The sequence below is a fragment of the Macaca mulatta genome, chromosome 3 (genome assembly GCF_049350105.2).
Source record: "Macaca mulatta isolate MMU2019108-1 chromosome 3, T2T-MMU8v2.0, whole genome shotgun sequence".
NCBI classification, from domain to species: domain Eukaryota; kingdom Metazoa; phylum Chordata; class Mammalia; order Primates; family Cercopithecidae; genus Macaca; species Macaca mulatta.
In genome coordinates, this window is record NC_133408.1 from 110,123,056 (window position 1) to 110,139,238 (window position 16,183).

A 16,183-nucleotide genomic window follows, 5' to 3' on the forward strand; every position below is an offset into this window, starting at 1 on the left:
AGGCTTATGCCTCACTTATTAAAGCACTGTCCTTCAAAAACTAGAGAATGAATAAAATGCTTTACTTGGTTTGTTTCAAACTTGAATATCAGATTGAGAAGTTTTGACTTACAAATAGCGAAAGAATGAATCACTTAATTGTGAAGTTAAAGTAGTAAAAAAAAAAAAAAATTCCAAAACAATAGTTAATAACTTTAACATACAGTGTTTCCTGTTAACACCATACCCTGTGATTAACTTCTGCTACAACAAACATCAAAAAACTAATTTGCTTTATTATCCTGGAATATTTTTCTTGAATATTACTTGAAATAGATAATTGGCCAGTGGCCTGAAAATATTTCAGTTATATAGAGCTACTTGTCATGGGATTTGACCTGTATTTCATTAAAAAGCTAAGTGATCATACTCATCTAGGGAAGCCATAACCTATTTGATTTGCCCTAAGACTCTATTTCACTTAACATTCATTTTTTATGGTAACACACTATGAACAAACTGAAGAAAAATACCCACTTGGACATTATGATATTTGTTTGTAGCTTTGTCCTGGTTTTAGTTTCCTACTTAATGACTAAATAGCACCACAGTGGGTAATGCGCTGCAGTAAAAGTGGTGAATCATTAAAGAGTTCGTAAATTTTAAAAACAGGGGCAGGCCTTCTGGGTCCCATATGCTTCTAAAAAACCCGATGTTGTGCTGTATTAATTGAACCATGAAGCTTTTATTAGTCCTCTTTAAAAATGCTTGCAGAGAAGCTTTTATTAATGCGTGCCCCCAAATTGTTTATACTACTTAGCATTTCCATAACAATTTATATTTCAAAGAACTTTTTGATCATTAGTTACATCTACTCTACATTTCTATAGAGGAATTCAGCTGTTTAGCAAAACAGAGGCATGAAGATAAATCTCTTACCTAATTTTTGCCCAAGACTTGCCAATAAGAAAATGAATAGAATATGAGAAAATGAACAGAATATGAGGAAATGAACAGAATATGAGATCCTGCTATAAACCTTTCACTTCTATAAACAGCTTGGTCCTCTCACTCCATATGAGTAGAGTAGTTGTTTTAAGTAGTCCCACAATGGTGAAAAGAGATGAGCTAGCTTTATACACGGGGCTTTGAAAACTAATGTTATAGGACTTTGCAACACATCTCTGGCCACTCTGCCTTCCAAACTTACCTAGAAGCCCACAAGGCCAGAACACTGCACAATTCTAAGGGCAACAGGCACATTGTGTTCTATGCTTGGAAAATGCCTTTGGATGCATTTTCATCAAAATTAATTACAAAAATTAGATTCCATCAAATTTAAAAATCATCCTGGAATCATGTTAGGGTGGATGTAGCCCAATTTATTTTAAAATGTTCAGGCTGAAATCAGGTTATCTATAATCTTGAGATCAGACTAAAAATCTGCTCTGGGTTAAAATACGCTTAAACTTCTTTTGAGGAAAATCAAGGCACTCCATAAAAATTTCTTTGGTCCATCCATCTCCCCATAAAAATGAGATGGCTTATATAGAAGCAAAGCCACTAGAATGTTCCCCTCAAATTATTGCCTTCTCTAGATTTCCACAGTGGTAGTTTTCTTTCCTTTTTTTTTTTTTTTTTTTTTGGAGACAGGGTCTTGCTCTGTGGTCCAGGCTAGATTGCAGTGCAGTGGCATCATCATGGCTCACTCACTGCAGCCTTGACCTCCTGGGCTCAAGCAATCCTCCCACCTCAGTCTCCTAAGTAGCTGGGACTACAGGCATGCACCACCATGCCAAGCAATTTTTTCAAAACTTTTTTGTAGAGATATGGTCTCACCATGTTGCCCAGGCTAGTCTCAAACTCCTGGGCTCAAGCAATCTTCCCACCTAGGCCTCTCAAACTGCTGGGATTACAGGAATGAGCTACTGCACCTAGCCAGTGTTAGCTTTTTATTTATCTATCATCAGAGAACAAAAAAACTAAATTATCATAGTTTTGCTCACAAGAGAGACACTTACTTGAGACAGGACTTAATGATGTATTTTTTTTGTATTTATGGTCTCCAAATATGAAACACTAGTGCTGTTGAATGGACTAACAGCATTTCTACACTTTGCCAAGTCATAGTAAAGAGCAAGATACATTCTACAATCCAGTGTCCTTCCCCCAGGTTACCACACGATACTCTTCCAGGGAGGAGTCTGGAAATCTGTATTTTTAACAAGTCTCAGGAGATTTTTACTATCTGACACGTTTGGAAAATGCTAGATGAGTCCTAAAGTCCTTCTTTCTGAGATTTGGCAATTCTGATAAAAAATTACATTACTAGAAATAGTATCCATACTGCTGTACAAAGGAAATAAATTTCTGGTCCTAAATTTATTAAAATACGACACTGAATGGACCAAAGCTATTAATATTTCTGTCTCTCCCACGAAAGGGTGCTGTCCATAAGAGTAGAAACTATGTTTTAGTGCTCATTGTGTCCCTATTGGGTAACACACTGGCTGGCACAAGTAAGATGCTTAATAAGTTTTGAATGAAGAGCTCAACTGCAGCAGCTAGCTGCCACACTTATCCAGATAGTCTTTCCTCCATTCAGGATCCTCAGTGCCCAAAAGCAATACCCAATGCTCTAACTTTGAACATAACTGGGCAGCAAAATTAAAATAAAAACTAGTAAATTTTATACACAAAAATCAGCACTTATTGTTTGACTGAATACATGATTAAGACGGTGGCATCTTGTACTTCATATCAATCACATTTGAATATGGATGGAGAACTTTTCTAAGAATGATGTTAACGCATGGGAAAAATAAGAATTCAAACTATACCAGAACCAATTTTGAAGACAAACATACTCAGTCTGAAACATGGACTATTAAAGAATTTCTGGAACTACTGAAGTGAGTCTATTTTCCTTTCTGGTGCACAATAACTCCTTAGAGCCATTTGTGGAACAAAAGCAAAATAAATGGATGGTGATTGCATAAGACCAATTTAATTCTCTTTTTAGATAGTGGGAAAAAAGATGTAAGAAAAACATATTTTTTTCTAAATCAAACAATCAGGTTATTTCTCACCAGTGGAATATATATGGCACCATAAGATGCAGGCTAATAACAGGAGAAGAATTTTTTTTTTATGTTTGTGGCAGGAACATTTTCCTTTATCTATGCAAAGTGCATTTCAGGTCTCTGATCATAGTTATTTACTTGCAATAAATAGAGAAACTCCTACCCACCTGCCACATTTACTATCACTTTCCTCAACTTCAGATTTCATTCATAAAAACTTCCCAAACAGAGTTGATGGAGACCTCTGTATAACGTTATTGTCAACACAGCAGAATTATTTATAAGAAAAAGGTACACAAGGAAATTTTAGTGACCCTAAAGTCAAGTAAGTTTCACTCAATGTCTTATTTATCCATTACCTTTTCTCTCCTCATAAATGAACAATCATCATGACTGGCAAGAATTTCCTCATCAAAATAGCAGCTTCAAGTAAGATTTTCATTTTATAAAATCAATATTCTTGGGGAGCAGGGTATACCAACATCCACTGCCAAATATTATCACAAGAAAAAAAAATTGACCATAGTGGTTCTAAATTAATGCCTCTTTTAAACACTCCAATTTGGAAACACTGAATTTTTGTACAAATAAATATACGTAATATTTAAAATGCAATATACACCTATATAAGGTAAATGTTATTTTAAGTTCATTCCAATAGTAAGAATAATAGTACTAGACTACAATTGTAATAAGCAACGCAGCTCACAGAACACACTTCAACAAGGTTGTCTGTAGAGGATGGTGGAGGATGGGATGAGAAACAGGCAGAAGAAGCTAAACCAGTGATTCCCAAAGTGTGGTCCCCAAGCAGCAACAGCATTGCCAGCGGAGCCTGTAAAAATCACAATTTCTGGGCCCCACTCCAGACTTACAAAATCAAAAACTATGAGAATAGGGCTTGCTTTAACAAACTCTCCAAGTGATGTCAATGTATGCTAAAGTTTGAGAATCACTAGGCAATAAAGACTCAGAGATAACGGGCATAAGTAACTGTCATCTGCTTAACCAAGTGACAAGCCAATTATCAAACATGGTTGTGACTAAAGACTCAGGGATTTCTTGAGTACACCATGTAGAATCAAGTTCCAAATTCAGCATACAGGTTGGCAGCCTGTTGGGGATATGGGGAAAGGCTGATGAAACAGTAGAATTCCCAAACAGCTAACGTGGGTGTGGCAATCCAGGGAATGAAAATCTTGGCAAAAGTTTTCTCCCTTATATGCCCCGAATATGACAGTACATAAGCTTCAATTTAGAGAGTTGAATAACCCAAGAATATGAATATGCTAAAGAATCTATAAAGAAAGAAATGTTCCTATAAGTATCCAAGCAGAAAATTCTTGTAAAACTTGTCTGTTACTAGTATGTGGTATCTGACCCTACTTCATCATTCCTAAAACTTGGATTGTGTTTGTTCCAAAAATGACAGCCTGTTCCTGGAGGAATGGGTGTTGGCTGTGCTGATCACAGCACTACATGAGCAGCACACATCACTCTGGAACAGGAGGAAGCAGGTGCTGAGATTATAATTAAATATGTATATAGGAAACAGGAGTGGCAGCAAAGAAGGGTGGGGAGGAAAAATATCCTTCCTGTGTGTCAAAGAGATGGAGGTGGAGTCAACCCACAAGCTGACTCCCAAAGCCCCACAGTATAATTTAAAAGCATACAGACACATGTTAGGTCAGAAAGATTACGGGTGCAAAATGGATTCCTACATAATATTTCATATTCATAACTTCATAAAGTTCAATCTGAATGTTACCTTGGAAGCAGAAGAATTAAAGTCCCATGCTCAGACTAAAATGCAAATCAAATCAGTTGTCCAGGAAGCAAACTGGGTGAAGCAATAGAGAATTAGCTATCAAATGCAAAATTCAAAATTTGTTACATTAAGCAATCTTTGTTCAAAAAAAAAGTTCCTTCATAAATTAAATTACTCAGTTTGAAACAACATAAAGCAACATCTTTCATTAAAGTCTATTAACAGTGTAAGAAGCAACCAGACTGACCAGGCTGTGCAGGTGAGCTCATCATGAGAATCGGAGGGACTGCTAAGACTAGAATACAGATTCACAGTCTTTGTCGTTCAACTGCTGACGATGGTCCAAGAGAGACTGGCAGAGGAGAAACCTAGAACATAAGAAAAATGCAACGTTTAAGATACAAGCTATGTCAAGTCACACTGAAAAAGAAACACAGAGAACTGGCCTTGAGTGTCGACTTAGCCACAGTGCGACCATGTGTCTCTGAGGCAGTCATATCAACCTTCCAGGTCTCTAAGTCTTCATCTAAAAAAGAGCAAATTTAGCAGTCTCCCTTATAGAACAAGAATATTGAGAACATAGAAATAAAATAATAGGTGTAGAAGGAATCTGTGAGGGAGAAAGCAATTCACATAATTATAATTAGCTTACTATTTACTGTTCACTATAATTTGCTTGCTATTATTATTAGAGAAATTAAAAACCTTTTTTGGATTCTTGGATATAAGTATCTCATTACATAGCATTTTAAACTATCGTTATCAAAGACTTCCTCTTACAGAAAGGACCTCTTGGCAAAAAGAAATGTTTAATGGACTAAAAAAAACCCAAAAAGGCCATAAACTATAAGAGTGACAGAAAACTCCCATGATAATTTCCACTTCTTCTTAAAGTCTTTTGCAATCTTGTTCCAGCCCAAAGTAATAGCAACCATAGTCTTTCTAGGAGTCAAACTAACTGGATGGACTTTTCAAAAGGAATTTAAGGGACTTTCTGCTTTTAATTTGAATGTACTTCCACTTCTAGACACTTAAGGGAAAAGCAACTGGAAGGACATTTTCCTAAGAGTTTACTGGAATGTCAAACTTAAGAAAAAAGCAGCAGCTTTTAAAATTACACTTAATGAGTTTCTTACTAAAATAGTATATCCCAATTGCACTATTTTTATAGACAGATGCTGTAACTCTGAGAATTATATACTCCTTTATCTTCAGAATCCAACATATTTATTGTGACTCGTTTTTCCATCACTATTTTGAAAGTGTTATTGCTATTTTTGCCCAAATGTATAAAGCCAGATATAAATACATATTTTCTTTGAAGAACTTTATAACATCACCAAGAATACCTATAATACTTCATATGGTCTCTAAATAGAAATGTGCTATTTAGTTATTCAAACAGCTAAGTAGTGTCATTAGATCTAACAGGCTACTTCTCATAACATCCTTGATGCTCAATAAGTATTAAGATTTAATAACAATTAAAATGTACATTTTTATAAATATCCTTCAAAAATTATATTGATGTGCTGTTTTATTAACATCATCTGAAGAATCTTGATTTCTATGTTATTGAGAAAGCAACATCTCTAAAGAAAGATAAAAATGAAGGGCAAATTTTTTTATTTTTATATCAAGAAATGGACATTCTGATATTAGTTTTAGATAAAAATTATTCAATGTGATGTTTACTACAATAATAACATCACCCTTTGGGAGGCCGAGGCGGGTGGATCAGTTGAGGTCAGGAGTTTGAGACCAGCCTGGCCAAGATGGTGAAACTCCGTCTCTACTAAAAACACAAAAAATTAGCCAGGCCTGGGGGTGGACACCTGTAATCCCAGCTACTCAGGAGGCTGAAGCAGGAGAACCACTTGAACCTGGGAGGTGGACGTTGCAGTGGGCCAAGATAGTGCCACTCCACTCCAGCCTGGGCAACAAAAGCAAAACTCTGTCTCAAAAAGAATAATAATAATAATGATAATAAACATAAATATAAACATCACTCACATTGTTCTTCATAGTTACAAAGTACTTTTAGACATGTCACCATATTTGATATTACTTTCATAAGAACCACACTAATAGATAACTTGTAACTCTCTCCTCTCACCCTGGACCTAATAGGTGAGGAAACTGAGATGCTATCTGCTTCATAATTAAAAGTAAATAAAATAAAAGTTAAATTTACTTGAATTTGAATTTACAGACTATCTTAAATTAACAAGTGTGAACTTCAAGATTTTGTCATTCTTATTTTTTTACATTGTGCTCTGAAACATTTTATAAATGCTCTTGATACATTATTGATTCTCAGTTGCACAATTTGATTTTAAATTAAGAATAACAAATAGAAAGCAACAGGAAAGCTTTAGAGAATGTAAGTGAAGCAGCTCTGAAAAGTACCTTCCATCAAGGGCATAGTTAGTGTGATTCTTAAAAAAATGTTTTTCATCTTTCATGTCACTTTGTACAATTGATACTTGTGTATTTGCCAGTATAACTCAAATTTAGCCAATAATTTCTAACAGTTCAACAGCAGTTAATGTCTACCACTTATTTCCACAAAAAAAACACGTAACAACTCTCCATGACATGCTGATTTGTGGCTGGGTATGTAATAGTTGGGTTTTGATTTCATAGCTCCAAACCTAAGTTGCAAAGTAAATCTGGGATGGAAATACAAATTTGACTTACAAATATCAAGTGTTTTTGAAAGTAAAACAACTCCCCTTGCCTTCAGTTTTTTTAATAACTGCCTCCTTATGATACATTGCTCTAACATTTATGAAAATGTTATCTGAATACTATTTTAATGAAAATTAATAGGCATTTCTATATTGATATTCACTAGTTTCCATTTACTGCATTTCCATTTCCAATAATCCACATTAAATCAAAGTTATCATTACTGCCACAGCTGCACAAGTAGAATATGGTGATTTAAGGAGTTCTCCTAAAATGTTTCAGGGATATGGATCTGCTGTACATATGTGCACATCACATGTATGGATGCATCATAGGCTATATATGCTTCCCTCTCCTCATAGCCACAAAATCAGATTAGCAGCCTGATCCACACCTTTTAGGGACAAAATTGATATATAATTTTATATAAATTAAGACCACTTTAAGTTGCCTGGAAAAGAAAGAAGGGTCAATGGCCAACATCTGTCAATGAGAATGGGGAATTTATTCTCAAATCTTCCCACACTTCTTTATCCAAATGGGCTGCAGAGTAATAGACTGTTTAGAAGTTCCCGTCATATATTAGTCATTCTTATGATAAGTCTGAACTAGAAATAATAGGAAACTGGCCTTCAGGTGGGTAGATAACAAAAAAAGAATAGAAAAATAATACAAATTGTTTGTAAGTACAGATTATCAAAACATATAATAGAAATATATCTGTTTTCAATTAATAGTTTCAATGAATTTTAACACGAGTTTCTCCATGCTGTAAAAAACATATCCATATAGGTGCACATTGAAGGAAATAAACACAAGTGCAGCCAAAACAACTGCTGCTATGAATCCTTTGTCTCTTAAGATCCAGGAATAGTTATTTTGGTTCTTGACTACATCAATCCACAATAAAAGACTAAGAATCCTTTGCTTCAAAAAGATCATCTCTGACTACAATTTTGTCAGCTCCCTGAAAGAACATTACTACTGTAATATCCTCGGCTGTAGCACAGGGCAACAACTCAAGACAGTGACATCTTGCAGTCTCAGCTTACCCATGCAGCCAGAAAAAAAGAGGGCACTACCACATTTCACTATCCCAGCCTATTACTGTCCTTAACATCATACGTGGTAGTCTTCCATGGGTCCTTTAACCATTCCACCTGCTCAACAGTAATAGCATCACAAGTCAGAAGAGCTTTACATGACACAAAGAAATTACACATGGAGTATCTCTTCTGATCTTCACAACAGCCCTTTGGGGTACACTGAATCAGCTGTTGTTATTTCCATTTTACCAACAAGGCGTCTGAGGTGTAAAGAGGTTCAGGAATTTGTTTACAGATATGTGGCTGGCAAATGGAGGGCTGATCCTGTAACTCTTAGCCCAGTGCTTTCTTCGTAGCTTTGCAAGGAATTACAGGCCACTTGGGCAGAGCTGTTTGAACATCAAGACCTTGCCTATCTAGTCATTACAACTTCAGTAATGGCTCATTGAGATGCAGGTCTTCTTTACTAAAGGACCTATCAAGCCATTGAATAGATCAAACTCAGTCACAAAACATGATACAACGAATCCAAAAGTTGCCATAAAAGTCTACAAATCATCTCACAACACAAGCTTTCAAATTTGACTTAGACTTCATGTTTCCTGAATATCACAATAACCATTTTGGTTTTTAACTATACTCTGAGCTTCTTATTACAGTTGTCTTTTTTCCCCACTTTTGGGTAACTAGTATTATTTTGGATAGTGTGCTACTAAAAAAGGAGACCACTTTTGTAGTCTACGTAGGTAACAAAAATCTTGTCTATTTAAATCTGATATATCTTCCTTATGGCTAGGGCAATCCAAAATATACAGTTCAGTCTACACAGCCATTCACACTTATCTACAGGTCCTTCTCTTCTCAAATTGAGCCATTAACCATGGTTCCTCTATAGAGTATGCTTCAAAAACTCAGTTTATCACAATCACTATATAGATCATTTATTGGTGGGAAAAGCTTACTGTGCCAACACGTTGAACACCAAGAGATTCATCAGATCCTCAGTCTCTCTCTCTCATGCCTTAGAACCTGAAATTCTACTGTAATTTTAACTTTAGAGAAAAGCATTAGAAAACTGCTCTTAACATTGTGTTCAATTCAACAACCCTTACTGAACACATACAAGACACACTGTTACCCAACATGGAAACCTTAAATTCTATTTCATTTATCTGTTTCTTGCTTTTACCATAGACAGTCACCAGAATGAGAACACTGACCTCTTAAAAATATCTTTCTTATCTGAATCCTCCTTTCCATTTCAATTAATACTGCTTTGGCTCAATTAATTGTTTGTTCTTGATTGGATTCTTAATCTAGTCTTCTATCTGGTATCCCTGCCTCCAGGGAATGTATAAATAAATGAATGAGTCAGTAACTACAATTTGGTGACACACAGCTCCTTAGTTGGTATTCAAGTGCCTTCATAACTGGTCTCCTTTCATCCCACTTTTCCTCCTTCCTTCTTTTCCTCATGTATGACCCCTACGGTTTCAGGCAATCTGTGATTACTCCTAGAGTGATGTTCAACATAATTAGCTACTACCGAGGGACAGGCTACTCAGAATGAACACCTGTATGAGCACTGGTGGAGCTTTACTAAAACACATCGGCTGACTATGAGTCCTGACTATTCCTACACAGTATCATTCGCATTCCATGCTTTTGTGTCTCTGCAAAGGATACTATTACCTGCACCTCCCACCTTGAATTCTTGGAGTCTTTTTGGTTGGTTGGTTTTTGAGGTAGGGTCTCACTTTGTCTCACGTGATCACAGCTCATTGCAGCTTCAACCTCTGGGCTCAAGTGATCCTCCCACCTTAGCCTCCTGAGTAGCTGGGACTACAGGCGTGTGCCACCATGCCCACCTAACATTTTCACTTTTTTTTGTAGAAACAATTTATCCCCATCATCCTGCCTCAGTCTCGCAAAGTGCTGGGATTACAGGTGTGAGCCACCGCACCCAGCTGTACCTTGAACTCTTTAAGGCCATATCGAAATGAGAATTCTTAGCCAACCACTCCAAGTAAAAGATCAGCTTTCTTATCTATGTTTCCATTGTACCTTGTATCATACCCATAATAACATCACATATGTTAGACAATAATAATGCCTCTTTATGTTAGTGGAGTACTTTCATCCATGATGAGGCTATGTTCTTCAGTTCAGGGACTAAACTACATTCATCTTTGTAACCCCCACACCTAGCAGAGAACCTGGTACATGGCAAGTACACAATAAGTTCCTGATGAATAAGTGAGCAGGCAGTAAGAACTAAACCAATGATTCTGTAGTTATGCAACTTTGAGGCAGAATCACTTATCCACTTTGTTAGTATAGATTCCTGAAAGACTAGTACACAGTCCTTGGATTTGGAACAGAGAAAGAAAGAAAAATATTCTTGAGTTTAGGCCACCATCTAGAAAGAGCAAACCTAGATGGGATGGGTGCCTGCATGGGTTGGGAAGACACCAGACATCCCCAAACTTTGCCCATGAATTATGTTGACCAAGATAGGGTCACTTCCTAGGCTTTTCAATTAAAGTAATTTCTTAGCTCATTGAAAGGATTCCGTTTCTCTCTCACCTTATTAGCATCAGCTTTTTTTCCCCAAGGACATCCATCTTTTTATCAGACATGCTCTACAAACTTAAGTTGGCCTCAAAACAATCAAATCACTTATTCATGAAGACAAGGGAACATGGGATGCAGAGATGTAAGGATACTTGTTTCCCTTCAACTTTAAGTAACAGTAGCAGGACTGTGCTCACGGTGCTCCCGACAATATGTATGTTGTCCTGAGGAAGAGAATGATAAGTGTCTAGGACTCTAGGGGTTCTAGGGACTGGGAAACTGATGAGCACAAGCAAGAGCCACACCAGCAATGAAGTTGGTGATTTAACCTTCCCTAATACCATCACAGACACCTGCTGCTCCGATTCACCAAATGTGCTGGCAAAGACTGGCATATCAACTACTTTTGGCTCATTCTGGACTCTGGGGAGTGATCTATGCAAGACTATTGGTTTCACTCCCCACCTGCACTGCCAAAGGTTTGCTGAATTCACCCTCAGAGCATACCTAGGAGCAGAACATGTCACCCAGAAGGCCACACATCTCACATAGAGTCTCTGTGCCTACATTTTAAAAGCAAATAATAAGCTCCATTCTAAGACTTTTAGGAGAACCATTTAAGAACAGGCTACATTGTTGGGTGTAATATAGAGCAGGGAACGCAGCTTGGGAGGTTAGTTATGCATATATTTTGCATATTTAAGATAAGATTCAGTAGTCTATACTATAAATATAACTCAATGGTAACATCTAAAAATACATAACATAATCAGGAATGGTCTGCTGGATATTGCATTTCATAAGAACAAATCTTGCCAACTACAGTACCTGCACTAATAAAAATAGACCTTTTCGTAGTAAGCCTTGATTTTTAAAACACTGGGCTTAGCCCCAGGGTATCCAGTACCCAACCCATATTCCAAATGCCTCTACATCATAAAGATCATTTTATCAAAAAGTCTTACTCCACTGATTTTTATTGGACCATCTTTGAAGGCCCTATCTGCAACTCCCCTCCTTGGACAATAGGAAGTCACAGTCACCATTATCACCAATTTGAGTTTAAAAGGAGACTCACAATGCCCAGAAACTGCAGGATATACAGGCTTCTTTTCAGTCATGGCAAAGGGGTTGTTTAAAAAAAAAAAAAGAAAGAGAAAAAAAAAAAAAAAGCTTTGTCTACCTGTAAATACACACTGGACAGAAGTCTAAAATAGAATTGTGAAAAGGAAGTAATAGTCGAAGTGAAGGAACTTGTAACAGACAACCTCTGATACCTGTGCAGCAGGAGGGCTTTGTAACTCACACGCTATAACCTTCCCTGCAGAAAACTGCCGACCAAGCATGTTGAAAAGAGCCCGTCTCCCTGGTCTACTGCCTCACCTGTGTGGAGGCATGGGTTATGATCAGCTAGCCAAATACAAAAGACCTTTAGCCATCATTGTAATTTACAGCGATATGATTCTCCTTTTCAAGCTTCAATATTGTGCACATTTTTTAAAATTCTGTGATTTCTTTAATCATATTTCTTTAACGCTGCAACTCAACTCTGGAAGATCTGATAATCCCCACGTCGAGCAAAGTGCTCTTGTAAAATGTTTCACTAGCTGGGTGGTCTGGAAGTCAATTAACCTCTCTGAGCCTAGTTGCTTAAACATGAATTATTTAACTTACGAGGTCATTGTGAGGCTTGAAGGAAATAAATGTAAAGTAATCATTGGTAAGGTGAAGGTGCTCAAAAACATTGGCTGTTACTATCATTATAGAAATTTTATTTTACTTCAGGCCAAATTTCATCCCAAGAGAAAACAGTGACACACGGTGCCTCTCACTGTGGAACAGAGTCCTGCAGCACAACTATTAATCTTTCTCACTCCACTAGGGTTACAACAGGGATCTAATTACTAAAGCTTTTTTTTTCATTCTTTTTCTTTCTTTTAGAAGGCAAATGTGCACTCTAAGGAAATACACTGTGCTATCCTTTGCTTGGGAATATACCACGTTTACTTTAATCTTTCACTCACGTTAGTTATACAAAAAAATCACTTGGGTGCTAATAGAAAGAAAAACATTCGAATAGAAAAAAAAAACTGTAACTTAGAAACAAGTATCATTCTGTAGAAATTTGAAGGGAAGCATGAAGTCTATTCCCCTGATATTGTATAGATCTTTCTATAAAGAACTTGAATATGTTTTAACAGATTGGCTTGGGAATTTCAATAGACCCTAAGGTCCCTCTGTTTTGGGAAGGATATCACTGATCATTTTACTCACTCCCTCTATCTGTTGCTGGCAGTCCATACAATTTTAAGCCAGCCAAGACACATCTCGAGGCACAAGCAGATGTGCCCCTCAGGTGAAGAAGTGATAACAGAAAATATCCACACGATGAAGAAGGAAACCAGTATGAGTCTTAAGTCACCAGGGCCATTGCTCAAAGATGTGAGGTACATGGTACCCTCCCCAGCCAAGACCCATATTGACACTGATTCTGTTTACTCCTCATCCCTCCATCCTTGGCAGGAGAATAGGTTCTAGAGGCAGGGACCCTAAAGCCGATTTGCGCTGACTTCCTAGAACTAAATCAAAAGGAAAACCCCAACTTTCCATGCCCAAGTAACTCCACCTTTTTCTGCATGGCAGATGAGAAACTGAAAGTACCTCTGATTGGACTATTCCCGCAACCAATCAGGCTGATAGAGGGCCAAGTCTTCATTTGTATAGAACGTTATAACTTCACTTCAGCCTCTGATTGGTCGCTTTCTGCAACCAATCACACTGGTCGTGAGCTACTACTGCATTTACATAGGTTGTACATCAAGTAACAAATGGGAAAACTCTAGAGGGTATTTGAACCCCAGAAGATTCCATAACCAGGCTCTTGAGCCCCTATGCTCAGGCCACTCCCACCTCGTGGAGTGTACTTTCATTTTCAGTAAATCTCTGCTTTTGTCGCTTTATTCTTTCCTTGCTTTGTCTGTGCGTTTGGTCCAATTCTTTTCACCGCTAACACATTTGTGACCCTCCTTTCCACTAGGTTTCTCCAGAATCCCTTGCAACTGATTAGGCCATTGGTTATTTGGGCCCTTTCCAAATAACTTACCTTCACTAATGAGCTGAACCAAGCTCATCTCCCATCTTTATCTCCATCTCCTCCTCCCCTTCCAAAGAAATCTACTTTATACCTACAACTTACTTCAATTCTGTCCCTCTCTGGTTCTTTTCTAGCAAATGCTGTTCCTTTGTCTACAGAAACTTCCTTGTGAAAACACACCAGTACATCTAATTTAGGATACACCTAAATTTCCAGAATACATCAATTTGTAAAAAATGACTCATATCAGATATTGTGCTCTTTGAACTTCACCCTATCAATTAGTATTGACTTTTCTAACTTATACAAACTTTATATTCAAGTTAAGAACAACCCAAGTTCATGCTATAGAACCTCGTGGACTATATTGTGCACAGGAGCAAGTTTTAGCTCTGCTTGAATGTACCATGTACTTATTGAGTGCTTGCTAGGAATGTTCAGAGCTGGGAGAGTGGTTCAGATAGCTCCTGCCTCCCAGATTTCATACCAGTGATTTTTTAGAGTACAGTTCAAGAACCCCTCTGAAAATGCAGATGCAGACACTCAGGACTTACCTGAGACCTTCTGAATCAGAATCTTTAGGACAAGGGCCCAGAAACAGCATTTTAAACAAGTTTCCATGGTGATTCTTAACTGAGCTAAAGTATGAGAAGCACAAGAGAAACAACATATGCATATGAACAATTAAGAAACAAAATAACAGACATATAGAGAGAGAAGCACAAGGAAAAGTACCCTGACTTTGTAGTCTGGCTAACCTTAATGCAAATTCCAATTGCTGTATTTTCACAGGCAAAGTATTTACCATTCTGACCTTCAGTTTCCTTACTGGTAAGTTGCTGGCTCTAATAGCTACTTGCAGGGTCACTAGGGATGAGTGATAATATATTTAAAACACTTAGCATAGTGCTCAATATATGTGAGACATTATGACATTCAGGGCCTCTGTGTTACAAACTGCCCTACGAATAGCTTACAATACAAGCTATTTTCTTTAAAAAAAAAAAAAAATGGGACAGCACAAGTGCTACAGGAATTAGGAGAAGAGAGTTCTCACTGTGATTAGAGGTAGAAGGGAAGGTACATGAAAGAGCTGGTGCACAGCTTTGGGAGACTGAAATTTATTCAAACATGCATGGGTGGTAAAAATGTCCTCCTTTCCCAGAAGTTGTCCAAGTCATAGCTGCTATGCTCAATGAATTGTATACAGTTGCAAGAAAAAATTTAAAAATTACCTTGCTGTGTCCCTCAACTATTCTGTGAATTAAATGATCTATTTTTGTATTCCTCATATCATAAAACATTTCCACTGTCAAAATTATCCTCAAAATTATCTCAAGCTTTATGCTAGTAACATGATGATAGTTTGTTGTATGTAGCACATTCCATTCCCAAGGAAATGGTGGAGTTTTATACAGACAGCTTCACAAATATGCCATCAGTTATTTATATACAAAATGATAGTACTGACCTCCTGCCAGAAGAGGGAACTCTGGATTATTATACTATGATTACAGTACAATATAGGCTGTAGCTTTTCTATCATCTCTTCGAAGAACCATGTGAAAGATGTCTAGTGAGGATCAAGGAGGCTGCAAAGACATTCACCTGCTCCAGGAAGCTAACTGGCCCATGAGAGGATAAAGCCTCTTAATGATCCCATTAGTAAAACAGGCTAGTTGATTAAGCTAACTCACTCAGAGCCAATCCTATTAAACCTCATTATTCCTGTGAAGAATCAAAAGTATCTGCAACTCCATCTCAACAAATGGAGCAAAGTTTCAAATGATAAAACCTGAAAAAACAAGGTAACAATTACTGACTATATATATACAGTGTTAGAACTCAAAACAAACTTGGCACTCAATCCACAGGACATCTATTCCCCCTGAGTGAGAAAGCCACCTTTGAAACTGAAAATCTGTATTAAAAATAAGGGGACCAAAAC

General features: G+C 37.2%; 1 protein-coding gene across 6 annotated transcripts in view; it reads right to left on the reverse strand.

Moving 5' to 3' along the window:
• Positions 1-16,183, reverse strand: part of HDAC9 (histone deacetylase 9) — a 914,219-nt gene that overhangs the window by 836,660 nt on the left and 61,376 nt on the right. For all 6 annotated transcript variants that reach the window (XM_077998033.1, XM_028845978.2, XM_028845963.2 and 3 more), the window contains exon 2: positions 5,078-5,198. In XM_077998033.1, the coding sequence (XP_077854159.1) occupies positions 5,078-5,102 (25 nt within the window). In that variant the 5' untranslated portion in view covers positions 5,103-5,198. The remainder of the gene's footprint in view (positions 1-5,077; positions 5,199-16,183) is intronic.